The sequence below is a fragment of the Anolis sagrei genome, chromosome 3, assembly GCF_037176765.1.
Source record: "Anolis sagrei isolate rAnoSag1 chromosome 3, rAnoSag1.mat, whole genome shotgun sequence".
Classification (NCBI taxonomy): Eukaryota; Metazoa; Chordata; class Lepidosauria; order Squamata; family Dactyloidae; genus Anolis; species Anolis sagrei.
Genome location: NC_090023.1, coordinates 97,692,242 through 97,720,191, shown reverse-complemented (window position 1 = coordinate 97,720,191; position 27,950 = coordinate 97,692,242). Strand labels below are relative to the sequence as shown.

The 27,950-nt window shown below is 38.9% G+C and overlaps 1 protein-coding gene across 5 annotated transcripts in view; it reads right to left on the bottom strand.

Annotated features, from left to right (window-relative positions):
• Positions 1-645: 645 nt before the first annotated feature.
• The window catches only part of MXRA5 (matrix remodeling associated 5), a 35,496-nt gene continuing 8,191 nt past the window's right edge, over positions 646-27,950 (bottom strand). For all 5 annotated transcript variants that reach the window (XM_060769895.2, XM_067466814.1, XM_067466815.1 and 2 more), the window contains exons 2-7: positions 21,788-22,003; positions 20,125-20,254; positions 18,907-19,297; positions 12,330-17,204; positions 10,377-11,277; positions 646-4,025 (exon numbers count right to left, since the gene is read on the bottom strand). In XM_060769895.2, coding sequence (XP_060625878.2) covers positions 2,117-4,025; positions 10,377-11,277; positions 12,330-17,204; positions 18,907-19,297; positions 20,125-20,254; positions 21,788-22,003 — 8,422 coding nt within the window. In that variant the 3' untranslated portion in view covers positions 646-2,116. The remainder of the gene's footprint in view (positions 4,026-10,376; positions 11,278-12,329; positions 17,205-18,906; positions 19,298-20,124; positions 20,255-21,787; positions 22,004-27,950) is intronic.

Below are 27,950 nucleotides of genomic sequence, written 5' to 3'. Positions count from 1 at the left end.
TAAACTAAAAACATTATGTTCCTGAAATAGTTATCAAAACAGCTAGGGAAAAATATGAAGAAGTGGAACTAAACCAAAAATATTTCATCTGGCTCATTCAACTATACATAGAAACATTTGGACAGGATATCCCCCCCCCCCCCAAATGGAATAATGCATGCTGATTGAAATTAAATTAGCTGAAACATGATATAAGACCAATATGTAAATTATGAGTTAACCCCAACAGGAAAAAATGCCAAAAAAGAAAAGCAAAACATTCTCTCACACTCCAACCTTTGGCATTGTTCCAAGAGTTTCCTCTACACATTACAAACTCAAATGTAGTCAGAAGAGACCAGCTGAAATCCATAGGACACACTGAAATGTAGTTAATCTTAAGGCCTATTCAAATTTTGACTGCCTGGATCTACTATATTTGATGGTTTGGATCAAATCTCAATTTCTAGATCTCTGTTACCCAACTATAAATTAGAGTTTAGATGTTACTTTTCTGACCACATTTCTAAGAATCCCCTAGCCAACATGGCTACCCAGGGTTTTGAGAAGTTGCAATCCAGACAGCAATTTTTCTTGGGTATTTCTGAAGGATTTTGTCTTTATGAAAGAGCTTTATTATCAAGAAAACCACGGTAACAAAAATGCTCTGTGAAAAATATTTTTTATTATAAAACATACAATATACTGATCTTAATATTATATAAAACACAGTAGAAATATCAGAGTCTTGTAAAGACCAATAATTTATACATTGAGACACAGGTCACTGTTATTCTTCCAGTCTCATAGTCTGAAAACACACACACACACACATATATAACAGAAAGAATGACTGAAGTTAGCCAGGTATTCCCTTGCTGTGAGGCACTTGCATTGCTATAGTAATTATTGCTAACTTGTGCTGGAACAAGATCTGGGATTTTCTTTTCTTTTTGTTTTAATTTGCAAAGTTAACAGATCTTGGAGAGTTATCAGAAGAATGGACAGAAAGTAATTAGCAATCATTAGCCATGGAGGCTTGACTATAATAATTCATGTCAGGGAATTACGGTCTTCTCAAAGTTCAGCTCTTGTATTTGAAGATGCCTGTTGCATTAAAGAATGGATATGGACAATCTGAAGCTGAGTATTTTAGGTTCCACACTTGCAAATACCACCAAAATTGGCTGGAACAAGGACAATTAATTAATTCCCTTTTCTGGATTTGCTTTCAAAAATATACATTTGCAAATTTATATTCTAATTTCCCCTTTCTCCAGTCAGCATCTCACAATAGCACAAGGTGTGTGAATATGATATTTAAATATGTGAAGTGGACTTATGCTAAAAGCACTTGTTATTTGCTCCTGTTTTTCCTGAAAATTGCAGTCTTAAATCACCATATAGTACAATCTCCCTTCAGAACTATAGACTCCAATGTGGACCACCAAACTTTGTATGCTAGCCAATGAAGAGGTGTGATAAAAGTAGTGGTTAATGTTCACCTGGAATATCACAGGCTCCCTAGACTTGTCATTGTGCAGCCCCATTTTGAACTCTACCACAACGATTTGTGGCACCCAGTAACCCAGAATGGGAGCTGAAAAGTTCACTATGTGCTGCCATTGTGTCATGATGTGATTCTTTCTATAAATTACACACAAAAGGGGAGAAACTGACATAGTGATGCCATAGGAAAATGGCTTAAAGCTGACAGGGGACAATCCTGCCACAGTAAGGGATCACTAGGGCATTTCCCAGTCGTTAATTTTGGCTAGATTGATTTTTTTGTTTACACCTACAAGATTCAAAAGCAAAATTTGAATATATTAGAGGTTCACAAGCTTGTCCTGAAACACTGCTGTACTCTTGTGCTCCTGCCTTTCATCACAATTACTGGTCTCAGATTCGAAGGAAAATGGGCAAGACAACCAATTGCATGACAGTAATAGTTCAGAGACCATTTCTGATTTATTACCTGAATAGTATTTTGATTATTTCCCAAAGATAAACTATGTCTTACCTTCATTTCTGGTACAACTGCTTATTTCCTTGGGACAACTGGTTTCATTTAGCAACTGCTTACTTGGTGGGGACTTTAGATATTTGCGTGTATTCAAGAGCAATTGTTTGAACTTCAGAATATGTGTATGTAGGTTGCTTTTGAATCACTGCCTAATATATTTTTAGCCGTGCATTTGTAGAAGCCTGCATCTCTTTGTGTAGCCTGCTGGATGATTAATGAACCCTGAGGGTGAAGGAATTTGTTTCCATACAAACGGGACTGAGCTCCTGTTGTCAGATGTGATTTGTCTGGAAGTTCCCATGTTATTTCTGCTTTAGGGATCCCAATGGCCATACAATTCAGCTTCACTGTATTGCCTGGCCTTGCATAAATGACTGGAGCTGGCTCACTTGTGATCCGGGGTGGGTAGGCTATCACAATTACTGGGACATTCATCAGAGAAGAGCCGTACTCAGTTGCCACCTTGCATAGGTACGTCCCTCGGTCGAAGACAGATGCCTCACGCACAGTAAGAGAGCCATTTTCTGACAGGGAGAATCTCCCATGAGTTTGTGGACTGTCTAACTTCATTCCATTGGGCAGAGTCCAGGTGATGCGTGCCCGCTGGCTGGGCTGTGTGATGCAGTGAAGCTGCAGGGTCTCTCCATTGATGATGCTCACCAGGTTGTTATACTGATTGCTAATTTCTGGTTTCAGCCCCACTTTGAGGAAGACCATCCTCTCCACATAGCCCCCAGGATTCCGGGCTGTGCAGCGGTAAGTCCCAGCATCCATTGCAGACAGGGCACTGATGTGCAGGATGCCATCCTTCTTGTGATAAAACCTCTGCAAATGGCTGCCCTTCTGCAGTTCAGTGCCATTGGGAAGGATCCAGGCTGTGCTGGGTTGAGGGTTCCCATGGACTGAGCAGTTCAAGTTGATGCTGTGACCTGCTGCAGCGGTGATCCTTTCTGTGGTCGGATCCCTAAAGGTAGGCTTCTCCACATGGTCCGTGACCTGAAACTGGACAATCAGTCTGGCCTCTCCCCCTTCATTCCTGCCAATGCACACAAGCTGCACTGAATCTGTCTGCCTCACACCACGAATATCTAGTGTGCCATTGCGATGAACTGTGATTCTGTTCCCATAATAGGGGGCAGGCAAGATGACCCCTTCTGGGAAAGCCCACATGACCCTTGGAGATGGGATACCCTCTGCTTTACAGTCAATTAGCTTACGGCTGTCTCTCAGAGCCATTTCTCTCACTGAAGTGATCGTGCTGGGATACCCATTGATTTTGGGAGGCTGAACATTGACATGAATCCAGACAACTTTCCGATCTTCTCCAGCACTGTTCCGGACTACACATGTATAGTTGCCACTGTCAGATCTTTGGGCTTTCTGTATGAGAAGGGTCCCGTCTCTGTATATCTGGTATTTATCTGAAAGAAGTGGGATAGGCCTGTTGCTTGGAGACAACCAGATTATTTTTGGTGTGGGCTCTCCTTTGGCTTCACATCCTACAGACACCACATCCCCATATGGTACGTTGAGCACTGTGTAGGTTTTATTCCTGATTATGGCAGGTTCAGCCACTACTTTGACTCGTACTTTCATCTCATCTTTACCTATCTGGTTCTCAGCATAGCAGGTGTAGTCACCCTCTTCTCTCAGCCCCACATCATTGAAGTACAATGTCCCATTGTTGAACACCACATATCTTTTGGTACGGATTCCACTGTCATCTGACTGCATGAAAGTGTTTATCATGCTACCATCTGGAAGACTCCAGGAGATCTCAGGGTTTGGTAGGCCTGTAGCCACACAGTCAACTTTCAGGTCTCCTCCATAGATCACTTTGTGATTATTCTCATTCTTGTGTTCAATTTTGGCAGGTTTCATCATCACATTTACTTTGAGAATCACATAGTCATCACCAATCTTATTGCGGGCTACACACAAATAGTCTCCTGCATCTTTATCGGTGACAGAATGGACAACCAAAGTTCCATTTCCAAATACCTTGATTCTGCTGTCCAAACTAATGCAGATGGGGAAAAAAAGAACAAAGCATATGCTGTAAGTTTATGTTCATAAATCATACTTTGAGCCAGAAAATAAACAAAACTAATTCTTTTCATTTCCAAGCAAAAAATTATTTCCTGAAATTAACTTGCTTTAATCCAATGATGTTTTTGTTTACTTTATACTTCTCTTCTGAAGTTCTAGATTCTATTTACAGAAATTAACACTGGAGTCAAACATGGAATAGCAATTTTTTTAAATGTTCCTGCATATACATACCACATAGCTAACTACCATGTTGTCTTATAAGTACAGACAGATGAGAAGGATATTAACAATGCATTCCATATGACAAGATACACATACATTTATTAATGATGGAATGTTATTCCACAGAGAATAACAGAGCTTTAGGTATAAGCAGTCCAGATCTTTTTCTATTAAACATGGAACATATTTGTATATATTAGCCATTATCAATTTGCATTCTGTCACGCTCATAAGTGGAAATAAAACTCATGGAAGTAAATAAGACTTACTTTTGAGTAAACATGTATTGAATTGTACTGAAAGTAACATCATAATGGGACATGACATTTTAAGAGAAGAAAACAAATGTACATATCCACTAACAATATGTGCAAATATTCCCCTCCAAATGCTACCTGAAGCACAGACAGTCAAATGTAGAAGTGATTGTGTATTTGGTCTGACTATGCATTTGGTTCCCAGCTGACAGAAGTCCTCTGAGGATTCAAGATTTCCCCCCCCCCCCCCGTCTCTGCTTCCAAGAAATGGGAGATATCATCAACTGGACCAGGGACCTTCCGTATATCGCACACATTCTCCACCATGAACTACAGCTAAGGCTGGCCCCAGGACATTTTGGTGCCCGAATCAAAGGAGAATATGTCCCCTCCAAATCCACATAAAAATAAACAGCTTGACTGGCAACTGAATTTGGATACAAAAGGGTACCTACATTATCTTTTAAAACCCTCCTGCTTAGATAGATCCTACCTCTGTTCAAGCCCAGTGTTTATTTAAAAAAAAATTATTACATCTGGCCTGGCCATAGGGTTTTGAATTCTACGTGTTATTGTTTATATGTGAATTATATTCATTGTATTGTTTTATTTGCTTGTCATTTTGTTTTTACTGATGTGTTGTTGGGCTTGGCCTCATGTAAGCCGCCCCGAGTCCCCTTGGGGAGATGGTGGCAGGGTATAAATAAATAAATAAATAAATAAATTATTATTATTATTATTATTATTATTATTATTAAACTTTATTTGTACCCCGATAGCATCTCCCGAAGGATTCGATGCGGCTTACACAGGCCGAGGCCTCAACACACAACACAACAATACAATCTAAGCAAATCAAACAATTAAAAACAGAATAATAATAATTATAATAATTATTATTATTACCTTCCTGTATCCAAAGACAAAAGATCCCCTTAGCGGGTGTAGAGCATCTCCCATGACCCACAGAACTCTCCTCTAACACACTGCTGCCACTTCTTTGCATTTGCAGGCTGTGCACTGTTTCATTCCACTTAGCAGTGGAGCTGGTCCTCATTGTGAGCCATTCCTGTACTATGAAATTAATATGTTTTCATTCTCTCCTAAAGCTAGTGTAAAATATTTCAAGTTTATTCTATTGAAAAATAAGTTGATGCAGAAAGGGAAGGAGGCAAAACTGCTCATACTCTAACTTCTTCCTCCAGTTTGGCAGAACAATGATCTTTGCATAGGCTCATCAGGGATACAAAAGATTAGAGAAATAATATAAATGCTGCAACATTGGTCCATATTTATACAGAAGTCCTGGATTTATTGCAGGCTCCAATTATGACCCTTTTATGAAATCCCATGTGATTTACTCCCAACAATATTTGTCTCATAGAATCAGATTTCAGTGATGTCACTATAGGGTGCATCTTTAAAGTGTGAACTAAAAGCCATAGTACTTCCACCAGACCAGAGGTATCAAACTCATTTTCACATCAGCCTCAAGGTTGCTTTCAAAGGACCAGTTGTAATTGTAAGACTATAAATGTATCTATGTTGCCCATGCAGGCCACACAAAATGACATTGTCAACCGAATTTGAACTGCAGGCCTTGCATTGACATGTGTGCACCAGACTGATAACATGATAACAACATTCTATTAGTTGGACAGAAGACCTGCCCCTATGTTAATATTTTTTACAAATACTTAAACCAAGACAACACCTTGCATTTTGAACATTGCAGGAAATGGGCATGATTATGGGATCTGTACTGCCAAACACTAACAGTTCAAAATTTAGATATTCGAAGTGACAAAGGGTTACCAGAGATAAGGACATCCTTGTATTCGATTATGGTCTAAAAGGTTTAATATTCTCAAACATATGGTGTGATACCATCACACCACAAGCTTTGCCTTCTTCAGTAATGGCAGCCCTTGATGCCACTATCAAGCTCCACAGGATCTAGGGTGTGCTGAATTCACAGCATTGCAACATCATACTATATGGCAATTTCATTATATCTGAAGTTGGGATGACATCAGAATATCCCCTACATGAGGAGAACCTGTGGGTGCCGTGAGGTAGATGCAGAAGTGGAGGACTCAGAACATTTTTTCTTAAAATGTCCCTACTACAACAGGATCCGGTCTTACTACCTAGAGCCTCTGCTGGAGAACCATATTCATTTAGAGACAAGGAGAAATTGCACATCCTCCTCCAGGGTTCAGATAAAAACTCTATTTTAAAATTGACCCTTTTTACCCAAAAAGCGCTGGCCATCCGTGAGAAGATGGAAGCAGAGAGAGGCGACCTTGCTGCCATCAACAAAACTCAAACTTAAAAACTTAATATGGACACACCACTAGTTTTACCTACCCATGCCCCCTAGCCTAACCCTATTTTAAGAAATTAATCAATTTTTAATCTTTTAACCTCTTTATCTTGTAGTTGCTCAATTATTTAGGAGTGGGTCGACAGGCCAGTAGGCCATGATGTTTTGTATTCATATATGGTTTTACTGTATGTGTATGATTTGTATGTTTTGCAGGTTTTGATATGGTCAAAATTGACTAATCAATAAAGAATTGTTGTTGTATTATATCTGAAGTAGGATGGTGAGAATACAAATCAGAGATGAGGCAGCTCCAAATCTTCTGTTTACTTTGGGGAAAAATGTAATAAAATACATGTAACTGATAAGCCTAATTCATTCAGTGTTCCCCAACAAAGAAATAAAATTCTTGCCATAGTCATGCTACTATAGTTTCTATGGTTTGTGCATTTAAAAAGAATACATGGGCCATCACTCTTTCAACCTCATTACATGGGGCTTTTGTCCCATCCTATGATGCTTCCAGGATGGAGCCAGGTTGGAGCACATCACATGACACGGGGGTATTTCCGATGGGGCTCCATCCTGGTAACATTGTAGGACACAGCTCTGAGGACATGGGTGGCTATCAATGTTCTCATTACCTAAACTGGGGACAGGGCAGGAGGAAGCCAAGCAGTAACAGTTTTCCCTGTGTGATGGGGAAGGGGGTGATGGGGGGGGGGGAGTTAATGCTGATTTCCCCCACTGACTGACGGATTTGCCCCAGTGCCAGAAAGATTCCCCTCCTGTCCTCTGGCTTCAGGACCTCCATGTGATGAGATCATAAGAGTGGCAGACACAGTCATAAATTCATATTACACCTACATATGTCTTTTTGTTTGGTACACCTTAGTACAATTCAAAGCCTCCCTTGGAAATATTGTAGAGCCACTCCTGGTCTATAGCACACCATCTTACAGTAGAGTGACTACAGCCTCTTTCCACTCTCCTTGATCATTCAATGCCTGTTAAAGACCAAGGAGAGATTGGAGAGTGTCTGGCTTCCTGAAGTCAGGGGTAAAACGATTACATGCAGGAGAACCTGAGTGGAGGATTTACTCTTTTTGTATCTGGCTGCAGGGACAGTCAGACATTTCACCTTGGTCTTTCGTAGGCATGGGATGGCCATGGAGCTTCATTGGTCTAGAGAGGGCTGGCCTATTATAGCCCAGGGGGCACCATCCAGAGGACAATGAATGGCCACCTGCAGTCTAGTTCTATATGCTTTACTGTTATGCTATGCTGAGACATACAGGATGCCAGCCATTTAATGGCTACCAGAATGGCTTTATTTTTAAAAGGTAATATCCTTAACAGTAACTTATTTTTTCCTTTACAAATTGTTCAACCTATATTAGCAAATACATTAATCATCATTACTAAAAATGATTTGTTTTTACATAAAACAATATATATTTTAAAAGAGCATTGCCAGCTCCAATATAATGCAAAAAAAACCCTTAATATAAACAGAAATCAGAGCCAAATCTCTTGGAACACTTGAACCCCCGGAACACAACACATTATTGTATTTATATTACTAATAAAATAGTCACTTTAATAGCAACATAGTAATTGAACTGTGTGTGTGTGTAAGTGTGTGTATACACACACAGAGAGAGAAACATAACAGATTTCATACTCCTGCTTCGGGAAATATGACAATAATCCAGCTAACATAAAACAGGTTTAATTCCCCATGGTTTAAGTGTGCCATTCATAGCTATGTTCCCTGTAATCAACAGGAAAATCCTCCACTCAGGGATGCAGGGAAGTTTGATCACACAGAAAAAGGTTTGACCTGAGGATACTTTCTTTATTCTGTTGGTCAGTTATTCTCAAATGTGCTCCGTGGACTTCTTGGGAGGATGGCTCCCTTGGAAAGAGCCCTTTCTCCTTCCCCCTCCTCCCCCACCAAGCTTTCCCTCCTCTTTCTTGTTCCTCCCCTCTCTCCCCTCCCTCATCACCAAAAGCATGCCCAGATCCTTTCTCCCGTGCCTTCCTTGCTTACAAAACTCAATTTATTTCCCATTGCTCAGGGTAGGGGTTGGGGTGCTTTGATTGTGCTTTTCCTGCAAGGCAGAAGGGGGTTGGACTCGATGGTCCCTGAGACCTTCAATTGGTCAATAAGTTTGCCCATGCCTGATATATATATACATTATATAAACATTTATTGGGGTCCACTAGAAACTTTTGCTTCAAAAAGCACTCCATGGCTGAAAAAGTTTGAGAAACCCTGTTGTTGGTTTATTTATATAGTAAATAGTTAGTAATTGTTTATTAGAACTATTTCAAGTAATTGCCTCAAATTAGTAATATTTCACCTTCAGAGGGCTTCTTTAATTTTTATGCATCTTCAAATTTTCCCTGATTTATAGTGACTCTAAGGTGACCCTAGCAAAATTCTTCTGGGGCCGAGGGTGTGTGATTTATCCAAAATCACTCAGTGGGTTTTCATTGCTGAACAGAGATTGGTTTCAAAAGTTGTAGTACACCAATCAAACCAATACACTATGATGGCTCATTTTGAAATATAGTGCCAGTACTCCTGTTTTCAAATATTCTGCTTTTAGGGAATGATTTTCACTGTACATAATGGATACTCATTTCATAGGCAACACATGCATTGTTAGTTAACATGACATCTTAAGCCTCCAAATAGCTTTGTTGAAACAGCATGACTGTACAAAGAGAGTGATGCAAATCTCTCCCTCCCTCTCAGCATCAGAGGAATACAAAAGTAGATTCCCTTTGAAGAAATATTGCCAAGAAAACCCTGTGATAGGGATGCCATAAGCTGGAAACAAAGGGAAATGGCAACAACAAATACTGTCAGTTATGAATACTTTCTGTGATTATTGATCTCTATGATATTCTTTTGATAAACTTACTAATAACCTCAAGATTCCTTGGCCAAAAAAAGCAAACAAGTAATATTCAGCTATAATTATATAAATCTTTGTGCATTCCATGTGCTGAATGCAATGAGACTTAACTTTTGAAGAAACATGAGTAGAATGTCAAATACTAAAGCCTAAACATGCCACTCCAATGCCATATAGAAGGAAAGTGAAATGGTACAGGAAATGTAAATACAGCCATTGATATTCAATTTTCATTCTGAAACTACATGTATTATATCTATGGGCACACATACACACTTATTAAGCTGCTAATTATTTTCTAACCATAGAGCATGAAACAAAGATATTTGGTATGACTTGAGCAATCGTGATAATGTGTGGATTTGTTGAGTGAAAATCTTTTTTAAAATTAACAATAATACAGGTAGAATTTCCCATTAAGCAGTAGATTGGTTTTCTCCCAGAACTTGGAATTAAGATTAATTTATTTTTTTCCTTTTCTTCGTTCGGAATCACCCAGTTGGGACATTAGCAAAGTGTGCTGGAGGATTATGGAAACTATAGTACAACAGAGTCATTTTCAAAAGTTCAGTTTCTATCTCACTTACCTATGTAGAGAATCCACCATCCTTTTTGAAGGGAGTCTCCAGAGTATTCGTGGCCAGGGGTCGCCAGATGCACTGCAATCCAATCGGAGGGCACTGCCATATGTCACATCTGTTCTCTGAGGAGAGGTCCCAGTGATCTTGGCATTTGTAGACTGCTTTTTGACTTGCAGCCATACAGTTCTCCTGGCAGCCCCAACCATATTGGCTGCAATACATTCATAGCTCCCACTATCTTTGGGTGAGACATTGCGTATGTAAAGTGTTCCATTTGGAAAAACAAAAAGATTTCCATGGACAAACTGAGAGGTTCGGATCTGTGTTCCATCATATAGCACCCAGCGGATGCCAGGCAAAGGAGCTGCTTTGGCACTGCAGTGAATGTTAATGTTCTGCCCTACACTTAGGGAAATGTTTTCGACTTTCTCCTGCTGGATAATAGGTGGCAGAGCAGCTATGTTAAGTCTTACAGCAATACTATCGGCTCCTGCCGCATTGTTGGCTATGCACTTGTACACTCCCCGGTCTGAGAAGTTAGTGTCCTTGAGAGACAAAGTTCGGTTTTCATACAGCATCACTCTTCCCTCTGTAGTGGTAACAGCCTGTAAAATTTTCCGATCAGGAAAAATCCAAGAAATGTGTGGGTTTGGGATTCCACTGGCTTGGCAATCCATGGTCACTTTTTCTCCAAAATAAACTGTCATATCTTTGAAGCGTGGACCCAGTATTTTGGGCTGGTAGGCTAAGACAGTCAGCAAGACAGTCATTTTATCAGTGCCATGCATGTTCTGAGCACTGCACAAATACTGTCCACGGTCCTGAAGCTGAACATTATGAATAATGAATGTGCCATTTTTCAGGACTTCAAAACGTTGTATTCTTGTACTGGCTGTCATCAATGCTCCTGCAAGATTCAGCAAACAGAGAGAAAAAAATGAGCTAGTGTTTAATTTTTCCTCTGTCTAAACAATCCACAAACTTTCCTATTTAGAAGATATGCTGATATAAAACCAAATTTAGATCACATCTAAAAATGCTTAGTAACTGTGGAGGTAATTGTGATTTCCTATTTTCATCAAAAGGAACACTTTGTCCCAATGTAGGCAAGCTGGTGTCTTCCAGATGGTATAAACTACACCTTCCCTAACCTTAATCAACCAAGACATAATATTTTAATCTTCAAAATCATGTTGTTTTGTTTTGTTTTTTTTAAAAAGACAGGTAACTACGAAGTAAACATTTCATGGCATTAAAACCCATAGTGTTATTAAAAAGCTCTCACTTTCAGTTACTTTATATGTGTCATACAATATACAAAACACTCAGCTGAGAGAATAATGTGCCAACAAATGTATTGATTTTTTTGCTACTCTTTTGATTCCAATTGATATAATATACTGGTACAAAAGGTTCATTTGTTTAGTGAGAATTGGTTGATAAAGGTAAAGACTAAAAAATCTGAATGTCCATCCACCACCAGTGGAATTTTCAGTGGTTTGTGTAGTTTTCAAAACACTGTAACTTCTGGGAAGTTAAAAAGTAATAATAATTCCAGAGCTAACTTGTTTTACAGTGAGGATTAACTCCAGACCATTCTACATGACAATTAGGTTTAAGGAAGCTTCCCTCTATAACATATACAGGTGCCAGGTTGTCTACATTTGATCTAACCCATTGAATAGGACTTAAGTAAGCATCATCCAGATGTACATCTGTGTTCTGCATGAGCAATGCACAAAGAACATGGCTCTTTTTGATGGAGAGTGTTAAAGAGTTGTGACATATTATATCTAGTTAAACCCCATAATTAAAAGAAATCTGTGCATACCAAAATAATGAGGAAATAGGCACCGTATTCCTATACATTTTCAATGAAATGCACTGTCTTTGCAGCAGTGGGGGAGAAATGAAAGTTACAGGTTTTATAGTGTGTTGTGTCTGCATCAAAAGCCTCACCTGTTGAGATTTTTGTCCAGGAAATAACTGGTTTAGGTTCCCCTGTGGCATCACATGGGATAACAGCGTCTGACTCAGCAAGGATGGATAAACTATTTGCCATTTTGGCTATAATCATAGGCCTTTGCCCTTGTGCCCTGAATTGTGAAGAAGACTGCATGGTGCTGGTATTCAGAGGTTGCACTCCTCCCAATTTAGGCACAAGCAGTACATTTGGATTATTATGATGGATGTTTCTGGAAGATGGCATACTTGAAACTTTCTGAGATCTAGTACTTTGAGTCAGGAATATAGGAGTGACAATTGTGGTTGGTGGTACAGTAACCAAGGAAATAGGAGGTGGTGGCATTGCTGTGGCTTTTAGAGAGGTACTTTGTGTTACAGTCCTTGTGGGTGGGAGAAATTTCTTCTCAGTGGTGTTCAATGGAGTGTGCATATTTGGCACCACAGGTTTAGAGTTTACTCCTAAGTGTTGCAACACCCTGGTTCTGTTAATCAGGTATGGTATCCTGGAATTAGTAAACTGTGGCACAGCTTGATTTATTGTTTTTCCAGACTTATCTCTGACTTCAGGAAGATAGTTACTGGCAAAAAGCCTGGGATGAATGGTGTAGCGGGTTTCACCCTGGTTGCCATATCTGCTTGGAGTATGCACCTTTGGTCTGTATAATGGGGCAGCTGTTGTAGTGGGAAATGTCTCTCTGTGTGAAGAGTTTTTTCTGTCCTGTGTAGTTTGTGCTGCATATGCTGTAATCTCAGGTTTGTTGGTATAGTGAACGGGAGGCTGCTGGGTCACAAAATGATGAAATAGGCTTGGTATCATGAGATAAGGAGGTCTTATGGTCCCTCTTACAGGAATGTGTTTTGGAGGTACAAAAATAGGTGGCTGGTTAAAAATGGGTATTTGCTGTCTAGGAATATTTGGACTAAGGCTGTTGTATGATCTGCCACCGTATGGCTCTTTCAATTGTCCTTGCTTTTGTTGTGTGGTTATTCTGTTGTGGTTAGAATGGAAAGTGAAAAGTTCATTCTGTCTTGAGCTAAATTTTGCTCTAGCATTGTCGCCAGTGGGTCCTTTGTTGTCTGGATGTGCTGCCATGCCAGATGTGTAATTTTTCTTTGTAGAAAAAGGATCTGACAAAGTAAGATTTCTCTGGATTATTGGAAGAAAAGTAGTGGCTAAAGGTACAGATGCAACTGGTAAAACTGGAGAATCATTTTTCCCACTATTATATACAGTAGTTTGATCATGATGATCATGGAATTGAGCAGTACTTTCCTTTGAAGATAAGAATATGGATGTTCTGCTTTGCCAAGGATTAATTATTTCTTTTATTTCAGTAGGTGTGAAAAGGCGATCACTCAAAGTACTATGATGAGATGAAGTTATTGTTTCCCTCTGAGGGGAAGATGTTGCAACTGAAGTTATTGGTGGAGTTTCTGAAACATTGTGCACTTCTGCTGCAATTGGAGGAGCCATCTGGTGCTCCTCTGTATTCTTAACAGTAGTCATGTGTTGTACAGTGAACGGTCTTAATAAAAGTATTCTTGGGTTAAGTGCAATCTCTGTTGATGGGCCAAAAGGAAGAGATTCTTCAGCAAATTCTGGAATCATCGAGGGACTCAAGTCAGGGAGTGACAGTGAGTTGGTAAAACTCTGTATAGGAGCTGAAGTTCTGGTCCTATATGCCTTTGTAATTTCATTATTTGCTCTAATGTCATTACCTTCCAAAACTTTGAACAATTCATTATCTGTAGGTATCTCATCATTCCCATGCTCTGAGTGATGAGATAAATCTAGCTGTTTCATAGGAGATGTCATTGGTGATTCCTGTGTTGATACTATGTTGTGCCCTTCAAATTCCTGGACACTATTAAAAGGAATTACAGATGTTTTAGGCAATGAAGTAAAAAGTTGAAGAGTTGAAGCCACTTCATTGTCTTGAGCTTTGGTGGGGCTTTGTAATGGAGTAACAGATACAGTTAATAAAGAACTGACTTCCAAAGATTCATATTCTTTTGTTTGCTGTGTTTCACCACCAGGTTTCTGATACTCTCCAAAAGTGGAACCATATGAACTTTGTGTTGCAGCTTCTGTTTTAGATGGTTTTTGAATAATAGGTATTTCCTTTTCAGTAATAGCAGTAGGAAGGATAAGCTTTGGTCTCCTGAACCTATTTGGTCTAAATCTCTTTCTCCCATATGTTCTCCTTCGTGGTTGCTGGATAACCTGTGGCTCAGAAGTCATAATTTTTCTTTCAGATGCTGTGATCATTGATACAGTAGTCACCTTGTTGGTAGCAGCACTAGCATCTCTCCATTTTTGCCTTTTGGTATTTCCTATATTAAAACTGGATTCTGGTTTTTGAGTATTTGTGTTTTCAAGGATTATACTTTCAGAATCCTCAAATGGGTCTGAAGAAATTCTTATTTGCTTGAAGAAATTCTTACTCCCCTTTTGAAGAACAGACTCTATCAGTGGAGAGGCAGAAGTAAGAAAAGGGGTGGCGGCTTTAACATTAATATCATTGCTAACTGGAGACTGCACAGAGATCACAGCATTATCTAGTTCATTTATATTTTTTTGCTGTAATTGTGTTTCTGGACCTTCAGAAAAATGGGCATTTCCATGGGAAGGAGGCACTGGGGATAGATCTAAAGAGGAGAATGCATACTGTGTAGCTGAATGTTCACTGTCCCTTGTTACCAAAGGGATTTGAATATAAGGTAAACTGGTTATTATTTCTTCATATGAGGACCTTTGGGTGAAACCATCTATGCTTTCCAGTTCTGCTGATTCCACCTGATCTGTGTTCACTTCACTGTGATCCCAGGTCTGTGTCTGTCCATTTGGAAAGAACTGAGTATCCTTTGTAACAAATGTTTCTAACTTGTACCAATTTTCTGCAGTGCTGGGAGGTTCATATTCTACAGAGGACAAGGTACTCAATGTTTGATAATGTGCTTGTTCTTGATTATTATCCTGAGAATTCAAGTTAGGAAAAAATGTGACTGAAAACAGTTCTGTCTCACTCAAATGTGGCATATCTGCAGATGACTCATCTCCATTTACTTCCACAGCAGTGTTTAGTGGGGGGCTGGCAATGGGAGGAGGAGAAATTTTGGAGGTTTGATGTACCAACGGAGTCTCTGTAGTTGTCCTTAAAGAAAGAACTGCTGCTGTTGTTGGTCTAGAAAGATTTTTCCCACGGACTTTTGCCAAAATATTGGCCCAATGTTGTGGATTAATCTGTTTGTTTGCCATATTTATTCTCCTTCGGGATTCGAATACCCTCCGGCCCTCTGCAACATTTATTTCTTCAGTCCTGTCCATCCCTTTCCATAATTTCATTTTGCGCTTTCCTTTTTTATTCTTTTTAATTTGGGCAGGAGAAATGTTGTCATTCTTTTGTTTAAGCAATACTTCATGATCCTTCAGGTGGATTTTTTTGCTTAGAGTCTCATCTGATTCTTCATCACCTGATCCTTCAGCATCTTCTATGGTCTGCTCCCTTGCTTTTACAGAGATCCTTGAACCAGGGTGCTTCTTAAATTTTGCTCTTTTTGAAGACCTATCAGATACAATTTTATTGACTGCTACTTTAACAGAGAATTGGTCTGATCCATGTTGATTGATAGCTACACATCTGTAGTAGCCACTATCCTTGATATGGCTGTGTGGAATTAACAGTGTCCCATTGTGCAACAGGTATGCATTGGAGGAATTTGATAAATCATGAAGAACATGGCTGTTTGGGAGTATCCAACTTAGATATGCATCTGGTATTGCAACTGCACTACAAGGCAAAAGTATGGGATCTCCCACATGTTTTTCTACTTTTGTTGTCTCAGAGTCAGCAGGCTGAATGACTGGAGACTGAACTTGAATTCTGTAGGACATTGTATCTACATCATTTCTCACTTGAGCAACACAGTGGTATATGCCTGAATCAGCATAGGTCACTGATCTGATAACTAACTGACCACTGCTGAGGACAGAATACCTGCTGCCTTCCATTTTGAATGGAGCCTTCAGTTTAGTTCCATTTGGAAGCATCCATTTGATAGAAGGGCTTTCTGACGCTTTGACATTGCAACTCAATTGAGCATCAGATCCTTTTACTACGCTCTGAGCAACCCTTGTATGTTCTTCTTGCTCTATCATGACCCAGCTGTTTCTCTGCTGTCTGTTTTCTTGGGTCTGAAGTGTTTGGGAAACTCTAGTAGAAAGAGAGAGCACCACTTTTGTCCCTGTGCTTTGACGTCGATTTAATTGAATGTGTATCAATGGTTGCATCACCCAGGCAGGCTCAGCAAGGATTCTCCCTTTGACACCTGTGTAGTAAAGGGCATCATAATCAGAACCTTGCTTGTAATGATAGCTTAACTTTGGTTCATGGCTCAGCACATGCTCCCTTTCTAACTTGACAGGCACTTCACTGTAATAAGCAATAAGCTTCCACAATTTTTCATAATTGTCTCGGCTCATGAGGCATTCCAAATCCAGGGAAATTGTAGCATTGACCTCAATTTCCCAAGGAGAGATCTGGTTCCACTGGATTTTGGTAGAATTTGTTGGTTTTTTGATTTCACAGTTCAGATTCACTAAGTTTCCATGTTCATCAGTCAGGTTCAAGGTTATGTTCCAAGGAGACAGCTGAAATTCTTCCACAGGAAGCTCAGAATTGTCATCTTCTTCTTCCTCTTCTTCCTTGAAGCTGGTACTCTGTTTCAGGGGAGATTGTATGATGGGCTTTGTGCAGGAAAAATCTTTTACATTTTGAATGTCTTGTTTCTGGAAATGGTTGGGGAAAGTGCACTTAGGACAAAGTTGGCCTTCTTCATAGGCTTTGTCTTTTTTGCACTTGAGGACACCTGGAAGACCAAAAAGGCATTCTGTAACTTACATAGTACAGTTTTGTTTTTTAAAACTAGTTGAATAAACAGTGCTCACACCCAACTAATTCCATTAGCAAGTTCTGGAGAAAGCAGGTAACTAACTTCTGCTTTATTTTGAGGCCCTGCTTTTAAGGTTATGACTGAGAATCTGACTCCAGCTAAAGATAAAAGAATGGAACAAAGGGGATGGTTTTGCTTTTACTAATTATTGGCTCACCATACTTACTTCTATCCATCAGAAACTTTAATAGGCCTGTGGTTTGCAAAACTTAATTCTGCAACAATGGGAACTAGCAATATGATATTGTTATGTGGACCATGGCAATGCTGATCAAGAGCACCACACTTCAGATTAGCATACTGTTTGTGGCCTCTGTAGATGGCCCCTGAGTAGCAAGCTCATAGATGTATTTATGAGCGTGTGCAAAAAAACAAAACATTGGAGTCAACTAAGTAGATCTCTTTCTGCTTAAAATTATTATTAAAAGTTCAAAAGGTTATAAATGGGCTGTGCTGCTGCTGTCACATTTAGCTCCCGCTCTCCTCCTTCCTGGTCTGCTGATGTCAGAATTGGGTGCCTATGAGATCAGGAAAAAAAGAGCGGAACTGCCCCATTCCTCACACTGGTCGCACAGGGTGCCCCATTCTACTGACAGCAAAGGTACTTGTGATAGCCAGGACCTCACATGGAGCTCTGGGACTAGCTAGCTGTGTGTTAGTGACATGGAGGAGGAAAGATGGTGTTGCAACAACAGTGACTGCACTCCTCAACAATCAGAGAAATGGTTCTGGATTTGGTGTGAATGTGTTGGATCCTGAACTGCTCCTTAGCATAATGACACCTGACTAAACTGCTCATTGTAGATGAGTTTGTAGACAGCTTGCTTGTTTGCTGGCTTTCTGTCTGAAGTTGGCTTACAATGTTTTTTTTCTTTATCATCCAATCACCATAGTATGTCTAAATTTAAAGAGAATTACTGCCATTGACTTTGACTGCATCACCTGTTGATATAGTAAATGAGCTGTTAATGTGCCTTATTTCAGCTAACTTGGAAAACCAAGGCTCTGGATCTGGCTAACTGCCACCAAGCATGATTCAGGTGATTCTGCTAATGAATTTCATCTGGCTTGCTTCTAGATTTTTCTATATAATGAGTTCCTAAGGCACAATTTGTCTGGGTGCAAATTTCAGGGTTGTGCAAGTGTACTCACTCTTGGACTTGATTTTATGTGCCTTTATTGAGGGAGAGTTTGGGGGGGGGGGCAGCATGGAGCATTGGTTTCAGTGCTGAACTGTGACTGTGGGAGGCCAAAGTTCTTGGCCATGAAAACCCACTGAGTGATCATGGACAAGTTATACTCTCCTAGTCTCAGAGGAAGCCAAACACAAACCTGCCTGAATTAACCTTGCTTAGAAAATCCCATGATAGGTTCACTTTAGAGTCACTACAAGTCAGAAATGACTTGAAGGCATACAACAACAACAACAACAACAACAACAACAACAATCTAAGGGTGTTATTATTTGTTCACTGCCTGGCACACTGAATTGTGGAAAGGGAAACTATATTTTAGAAATAAATAAATAACCCAGAATTAACGTTTTTTTAAAAAAAGAATTCAAAAATTCTTGGCATATTTCAGAAAAGGGGAATAAAAAGGAATGACTTTCTCTTACCTGTTGAGTTCTCATTCCAGTCAAGAAGCCATTTCAACCTACAGTCACAGGACCAAGGGTTCCCATGAAGGTAGAGATTCTCTAGCAGTGGCATTTTTTGGAAAATGCTCTTAGGCAGTGTTTTGAGGGCATTTTCAGACAAGTAGAGGTGTTTTATTGTTGATAGCCTGAAGTAATCAAGGACCAAAAAAGTAGAAAATGTGTTGGAATGAAGCTGCTGGAGCAAGTTTCCTTCCAAATGGAGAAGTCGGAGGGAGGTTAATCCATTAAAAGCATTTGGGTGGATGAATTCAATGCGGTTGTGGTCCATGTGCAATCTCATTATGCTGGAAAGCCCTTGGAGAGTCTGACCGGTTACAACTTGCAGCTTGTTGTAGCTTATCTTGAAGACCTACATTGACAGAGAAATCACTAGGTCAATGCTTTTAACAGGAATTCAATACTACTGAATAGCACATATGTAATACAATACACTGTACCCAAACTATGAAAACTAAGTTACCCTTTGAGCTTCTGAAATCAGTGGGACTTCATTTTGGATACTGATTCTCACGGGGCTGTTGAAAATATAGCTAACTTCAACTGGGTTGAAACACAAAAAATTGAAGATGACTGATAATAAAGAACTGCAACATGAAACTGATGTGAGATCTTCTGGAGGCTTAAGGAAGCAGTACAATAATATAATATAATTGGAATATGTGTAAGGACTATGGAACAGCCTCAGGCTATTATTTTTGGATGGCATGATTTTAATATTGAATGAAATTTTAAATTTTTAATATGTGTTAATTTTAATTAAATGGATTTTAAGCTTAATGTTGTATGTCTTTAAGGCAATGAATGCCATATGGAAGCCATGTTGAGTCCTCCTTGGGGTAGAGAAAGGTGGGGTATAAATAGAGTAAATAATAATAATAATGATGATAATAATAATAATAATAATAATAATAATAATATAAGAATTAAAATAACTACTCTACTGTACATTTTTAAAGTATCAATACATGTATTTCAAAATTATAGGCCTATGTTATTTGCATATGTGAACTTATCTTCAGTGTTGTATTCTTTTCTACTCATCTATCTATATGACTTTCCCCAGCATGAAAAGAATTGATCAATGTCTGTTCATATAGAGCTCAGGGACCTTGCAAGAATCCAAACATGCACACCTATTACTGATTTTGCACATGCATGCACATGCAGTGGCTTTACCTGTAATGATGTCAGATCTTTTAAGGCACCATTGGGTATATTTTGGATGTCATTGCCATGAAGCATGAGCAATTCCAATTTCGCAAGTCCTGCAAATGAATTTTCAGATATAGCCTGGATGCTGTTAAACCTGAAAAGAAAACACATTTTAATGTAATATGGAATGAATCATCATTCTGTGTTGAGAAAAAAATTCATTTTAAGTAACTGCCCTGTTCTTAAATCATATATGCAAGCTGAACAAGTTAATGAAGCATTTTAACAAGCTGGTTTTTCAAATATGGGCCATAAAGTCAATTTAATGTTTCTTTTACCATAAATTAAAACAGAAAAAATAAAACATATACAATTTAGCTGGAACTTAATTCCATGGAAATATCAATTAGAGCAGGTTTTTCCTTTCTCCACATTCTTGAAATGATTGGTTTATAATTCAGTGGCAGGATTCCAAAGTATTATGTGATGGAGACTGACAAATCAGCAAACCTGCAGGTATTCCAATAAAATGTAATGATAAATCAATAAAAGTTTGCAGAGGATATTTTCAAATGGATACAAGCCAAACTATTTCTGGAAGCAGAAATCCACAGCTACTAGTTTTAGTAATAGGGCTACACAGGTAGGCCTGCAATTTGTTGCTAGTCTTACCTCAATAGACCCATTTTATCAGTGAAATGTATCTATGTGTTGACTTATAATTCAGTAATTCACTGAGTGGATTTAATTTAGTTGGGATTATTCCACAGGATTCCAGGCTGTAATAGTATATAGTTAGTCATTTAACTGTTGGCATACAATTGCCTGTTGTTTTTTTTCTTCAGATTAATTAATTAAACGTAGCAGAATTTTAGCTTACAGAGATATCATAAAAGTGAGTTATGATCACATAAATCAAACCTACACCATCATAATTCACTAACAGGAGACCAGTCATTATCTGTTCTTCACTATGAGAATGAAATTTATTGAAATTTATCTCCCTAATGTGAATATGGGTTGTACACTTGAAAATTACTCTGACCAATAGAAATGACAGTTTACATGAAAACTGGTTGCTCTGATTCGATAAACGAAACCTTTTTGTAAGAATGACAGAAGAAAGATGAATGACATAATAACTAAAGCAGGGAAGCAAATTTAATAGACTTTAAAAAGAAAGGAATCTAAGAAAGCATATCAGTTATGATTACATTTGAGGGAAAGGTCCTTGTGTTAGTTCCTTTCTGTATTCCTCCATGACAGGAGGTTGGCCTTTTTGGCCCTTGAATTCCCTTTCAACTCAGTGATTCTAAGATTAGATGGAAATTAAATGGCTAAACTACAGATAAAAGACAGGATGAAGGCAAGAAGCAAATGTCTGCTAAATTTACAATTGAACCGCCATGCTAGTTACACGCTGAAGAAAAATGAATGGTATTTGGAGGTATTTCACAGTCTGCCTGAAGTGCCAAATAGATGTAGACCACAAAAAGGTTTTTTAAATAAGGTTTGTTCCATTTATGGTCCTCTTTCGTGTATGACTTTTGATCTACACAGCAATGGTATCAAATCACAGTCCTGTTGAATGGTTTTGCATAGTGCTACAACTAGACAATATACAGTATGAATACTAAATATTATGCTGAAAGAATGTAAAATGCCACTGTAAATGTGCAATACAAACCCAAGATTGATTCGTTCCACATGCTTAGAAATGCTTGTTGGCACAGCTCCTAAGGACCGAAATGTGCAGTGAACTTCAGTGGGAACATAGCAGGCACATGGACGAGGACATGCAAGGGAGACTTCCGGTAGGCCCAGAGTGAGAATCAGCACTACGGACAGTGCCTTCCAGCCAGGTTGCTTGAACATCTTCTCAGGTTTCTTCATTTTGCTGTACCTATTGCATTTGAAAATAAGAATAGACTGAACTGACTTCATTTTTAAACTGATATAAAATGAGACAATGTAGGTATTACACTAATGCTATCCTTCAAAATATGTGCACAGAAAGAGTTTTGGAATATAACTTTAAATGCTAAAATAAGTTACAGAGAAAAGCAGAATCAAAATAGTGTTTAACATTTGGTCTTTAATTGGTAACTGGTTATATAGGTCTGGAACAAATCTGTCATGTCAGCCAACATATGAACTAAAACCTGAAAAGGGAAAAGACAACAACATATTGACCATTGATACATTGGTGTCAGTAGGGGTGTGTGCAAAGTGTGGATCCCTCTGGGAAAACCATTGCAGGGATGACACCAAGGCATCAGAAGGAGCAAGTCCATGCTTCACCAGAGCCAGGCTTCATAGCTTCACTTCTGTTGTTGCTGTGGCTGGCTACACGTAATCCCCAGACAACCTAATGTACTGGTTGGCTTCACCTCTACAATGATTTCCCCCATTTTCCTCTACTTGGCCTGCTCAGTGCCCAAGACGAACTGGGAAGAGGAAATCTTTCTTAGTGGGAAACTGAAGGGTTAGCATGATCCAAGGAAGAAAAAGCACATGAGAAGATGTCACAGTGTGGAGTATCAGTTAGAATTGAAAATATGTATATTCAGGTCAGCCTCACATTTCTTTGGTGTATATAATTGTGCAATAATCCCCACATTGTCATGCAGGGTGGGTTCTGCAGGTTTAGACAATGGAACAATGTAATGTATAATCCAAGGGGGCTAAGAATGAGGAATCTCCACACTGCAGCACTGCATTGATCTTTTTTGACAGGGCCATTCTTTATTATTCCTCTATTTTGAAGCTGCCATATATAGAGGGAATCAGGCAATATGCTTCAGGTAAATATCCCAAATGCATCAGGTTGTGTCTGATCATGGAAACTAAGCAGCAGCATCCCTGGTTTGTGTTTGAATGGCTGACTAGCAATTAATATCAGAAGTGTTGTGCTTGTATATACTTAATGAACACTTTTTCTTTTAAGTATATATGTTTCAGTGTTTAGATGACAACATCAGTTTGCATCAGTATGCAATATATCTTGTAATGTATTATTGTAATAGTTTCAATAAATATCCATGGCTGCCATAGATGTGGGTGAAACATCAGGAGAGATTACAATGAGGGGATTATTGCACAATTATATACACCAAAGAAATGTGAGGCTGATCTGAATATACATATTTTCAATTCTAACTGATACTCCACACTGTGACATCTTCTCATGTGCTTTTTCTTCCTTGGATCATGCTAACCCTTCAGTTTCCCACTAAGAAAGATTTCCTCTTCCCAGTTCGTCTTGGGCACTGAGCAGGCCAAGTAGAGGAAAATGGGGGAAATCATTGTAGAGGTGAAGCCAACCAGTACATTAGGTTGTCTGGGGATTACGTGTAGCCAGCCACAGCAACAACAGAAGTGAAGCTATGAAGCCTGGCTCTGGTGAAGCTTCTGGAACATGGCTATACAGCCTGGAAAACTCATAACCACCTAGTGATTCCAGCCTGAATGCCTTCAACATCACAAGGTAGATTCTGTTGGTTTGTTATGTTGAATTTATATGTACAGTTTTTTAGTGTAGCTTCAGTGCCCCCCCCCCCCCACACACACACATATATAAGCTTTGGGAAGGGTTAACAATTATATGGTGTTTGTTTTGTTGTATATGCCTCTGTTCAGAAGATTTCACCTCACTTTCTGGCCTTGTGATAATTGGATTTTGAAACATTTGGCTTGTTGTGGAAATAAGGATTGGGGATAAAGCTTGAGTGGAGACACTTTTTCCCATGACAATTCTTTCAGGAGTGAATTTCCCTTCTGAGGGGTAGATTTCCCTCACTTCCTGTTGTCTCACCCCTGTACTTGACTATGAGTAATTTGTAAGCCAGGGGTTTGTAACTTGGGGACTGTCTGTATTGGTGACTGTAGTCTTTACCCAAAGGGAGAATTTCTGTATTGAAGTAGCAAACCTTTTCTTCTGAAAACCAAAGCAAGCTAAATCCAGTGTTCTGAAACTGTGATATGATTCTGACAACATAAACCCACAATAATTACACTTGATTTCATAAAGGCAGTCCATACAATAAAAAGTTGTTGTTATACCCTACACTGTGCATCCCATTCTCCAATATCTGCTTGGCAGACATGGAGGCATGAGACAGCATAGTTCATGCACATAAGCTTCTACATGCACAGAATCCCATATGATCAGAGTCCAAGGACAAGTGAAAGTCTTTTAATAGGAACATAGGAAGCTATCTTAAACTCAACCCAGATCTTAGTTCATTTTCTAGACATTCCTGTTGACTCCAACTGCTCTTCTAAGTTTACAGTATTTTTAATTACAATACAGAGACACCGATGACTGGCTATCTATATAGTCTACCACTGAACTATGGTCCCCATTCTGTCATTTAGAAGTCTATATCCTGATGTTTTCTATTGACACCCATGCTCAACATGGGGAAATCATGGATGGGACAAGGAAGCTGTGCAATATCAAGTATGGGTACAGCATCAGAAACCCATGAAACTTTTCAGTGTGTGTGAACTCCCTTTGTTTGGAAGCTGCAAAGGAAATTATGCTGTAAAACACACCTACAATACTTAAAACACTGCTACGACATATCCCAAACCTTCTTATAAAACATGTACAATGGGACAAGCAGGTGAGACTGAAAAGTGTATCATGTAATTATAGTTGAACAGTTAACACAAATTATTTTGACTAAAGCCGCCCATTAAATAAATAAAAACCAGTCCTTAAACATCTAAATCCAATGAATACATTTTAGATGAAGTATTGCAAGCAGCAACCTGTACAGCTGCGAGCAAACCATGATTGTATAGATAACGCCTCTCTTTAAACAGAAGTTAAGCCTGCCCAAGTAAATATGAAACAGTTTCAATGGAATAGACAGGCACATAAATGCTACAGTACTAATATATGAACTGTCCCCATTTTTCTTGGATTAGCTTATAAAAATGTGACATATTTCCCAAACAATCAGCAAACAGGTAATTTTATGCCAACCTAATCTTTAAAATCACAATCTAAGGATCATTAAAACAATAACAACAACACACTGAGCACTTTAATCAGGTACATTTTATAACCCATGAAAATTACAATGTATTCAATATATAACAAAGTATCACTGGAGTTTTGTGGGTGCAGAGTCAAACATATTCCATAATATATTATGTGGCATCAAAATGCCTGTCTTAGCTTCATAAAGCTTTCTTAGGAAATGAATAGGTAGAGGAATTTTTGTCAATTCCTGCTGAAATACAGCACCTGGTATTAATTGGCAATCTCCCAGCCAATTATTGTGTTTAGCTTCCAAAACCAGAGAGAATCTGATCTCTTTGGAGTATTTACACTCTCTCAGCATCAGAGTAAGAACGTGGTAGACAACTTTTGAACAAATCTCACCAAGAAATCCTTATGACAGGCTTATTTTAAGGTTGCCGTAACACAGAAAGCAATTTAAGGTACATGACAATACCAAAAAACCTTGCTGAACTCAGAGATTACCAGTTACCTTCTCTGAAATATAGCCTACAGCACCTGGTATTTGTAATGCCCAATCACAAAGACAAAAAAAAAATACATGTTCATAGGAAGTTTTTTTTAAAAAAAATATGTGCCAGTTTGCCTTGTCTGCTAAAAAAGGTACCACAACCAGGTCAGATGCAACAGCTTTATTGAGATGTCTTTTGTTTGTGACAACAAAACTTCACATGTTAAGCAACTGAAACTTGAGACTATGTCTGGAATCCAGTTGGTGACATAATATCCAATTAGGTTTTTAAAGTCATTGCAGAAAAAAATATATCTGTTCACAATGCCTTCTATGCAGCCAACTGACCTTTTTCATACTGGAGAAGTTGTAGGAAGGCAGAATCACTTGCTGTGGTTTTTAACTGTTTTGATGGATTCTATCTGTGAATTTTTTTAATGCTGCTTGTGTTTAATTCTATTTTAATGTTTGCTTTTTTGTATATTTTACATTGTATATTAATGTTTTTATGTCAAGCTGCTTTCAGTCCCCTTTGGGAAGATAAAGTGGGGTATAAATAAATAAATAAATCACAACAACAACAACAATAACAACAACAACAACAACAACAACTTGGGTAGTGTCCAGCTGCAGATCCACAGCCAGAAAAAAAGGTTTTTCTCATGGATCCCCAGCAAGTGCATGCGCATTCACAGGAGATCCAGAGGAATATCATCTTCTTTCTTCTCCTGCCAACAGGTTCATAGCCAGATGCTACCTGAGTAACTCCCCTCAATCTTCCCCAGCCAGTAATTAGATGTAAGGGCATGTTCCAGCATGGAAAATGTCAGTTGTGTTAGAAAAAATGGGGAAGGGGAAGGAAGTATGCTGGCAGAGTGGTATGTTTCATGAGACTAATCTAGGGGAACATCTACAAAGAAGTACAAATGCATCAGCACCATAAACGTATTGTAGGGAATTGTAGGGAAATGGACAACTTATAGCCCCACAGTGCTGCTAAGATCCTTGCTCCTCATTTTGCAAGCCACTGGTTCAATACAAAGCATCATAAGACTGTGTCATTTGTCTTCAAAATGCAATTTTTCTCTGTATGTATGAAACTAGCTGTTTCAACTTATAAGCAACAAGGCAATCGTTCCTTTCATATCACTATCATATGTAAACCAATATAACTTGAGAAGTGGTTACATCACTCCAACAGAGGTTTCACAAATGTTTGTGGTCAAATTGTTTTTTTTAGAGTTAAAAGACATGTCTAAAAATCCTCCAAAATCCAGACTATCATGAGGAAGCTGCATCTTGTACATAAAGCATTTTTTCTTTAATGAAAGTTGTCATACTTGAATATCCAACAATTTCCTTTCTTCTTTAGAGGATGCATAAACATCCACTTCTGCTCCTATAATTCCCTCTTGGAGTCAAACAGAAATTATAACATCAAAAGCTGAGTTGCTATTCAAAGTCTCAAGCTCAGGCTAAGTGGAAAATGATGTGCAGCATGGGTTCTTCCTTCATTCCTTTCCTTTTGACAACAGATCATGTACTGAAAATGCATACTTTCATATTATTCTTCATTTCCATTGATATTTTGCACATCAGTAAATAATATGCAGGCAAGCAGAAAAGAATAATAACTTACTGTTGCAGGAGAGTATCTAGTAATTACTTCACTGGATAGCCCACTGTCATCGTGTCCATGGGCATGACAACATAACTGCATACATTTGCATTTATTTGTTTAGATAGGTGCTGCAGTGGCAAAATGGTTAAACCCTTGTGCTGGCTGAGCTGCTGATCTGAAGGTCAGTGGTTTGAATCTGCGAGATGGAGTGAGCTACCACCTGTCAGCTCCAGCTTCCCATGCGGGGACATGAGAGAAGCCTCCCACAGGATGGTAATACATCTAACCATCCCCTTGGCAACATTTCTGCAGATGACCAATTATCTCACACCAAAAGTGACTTGCAGTTTCTCAAGTTGCCTCTGACACAATAAAAAAACGGTTTGGATAATGAATGCAATTAAACAACTGTGGCCAGAATTCACTACAGCAGCCACAAATGTGTAACCTAGAGTTATGCATTTGTAACTGGTTCATATTCATGGTCCACTGTTCTTCCAAGTTTACAGAATACATAGGGACTGTAAAAATTTTCCAGTCCTGATTTACTGAACAGCAACTGCTGCAATGTGCAAGAATCTGTTCTCCTTTTGATCAGGAAGCAACTGATTGTTGTTCTGACCCACCTCCCTTGTGCAAACCATTTCTCATGCAAAGAGAACTGCCACAGAGACTCTGCTTCTGCTTGCTACAATGGAGATTGCTCACAGGTGGTGATGAGTACTAGCTATATTAAGGTAAATGAA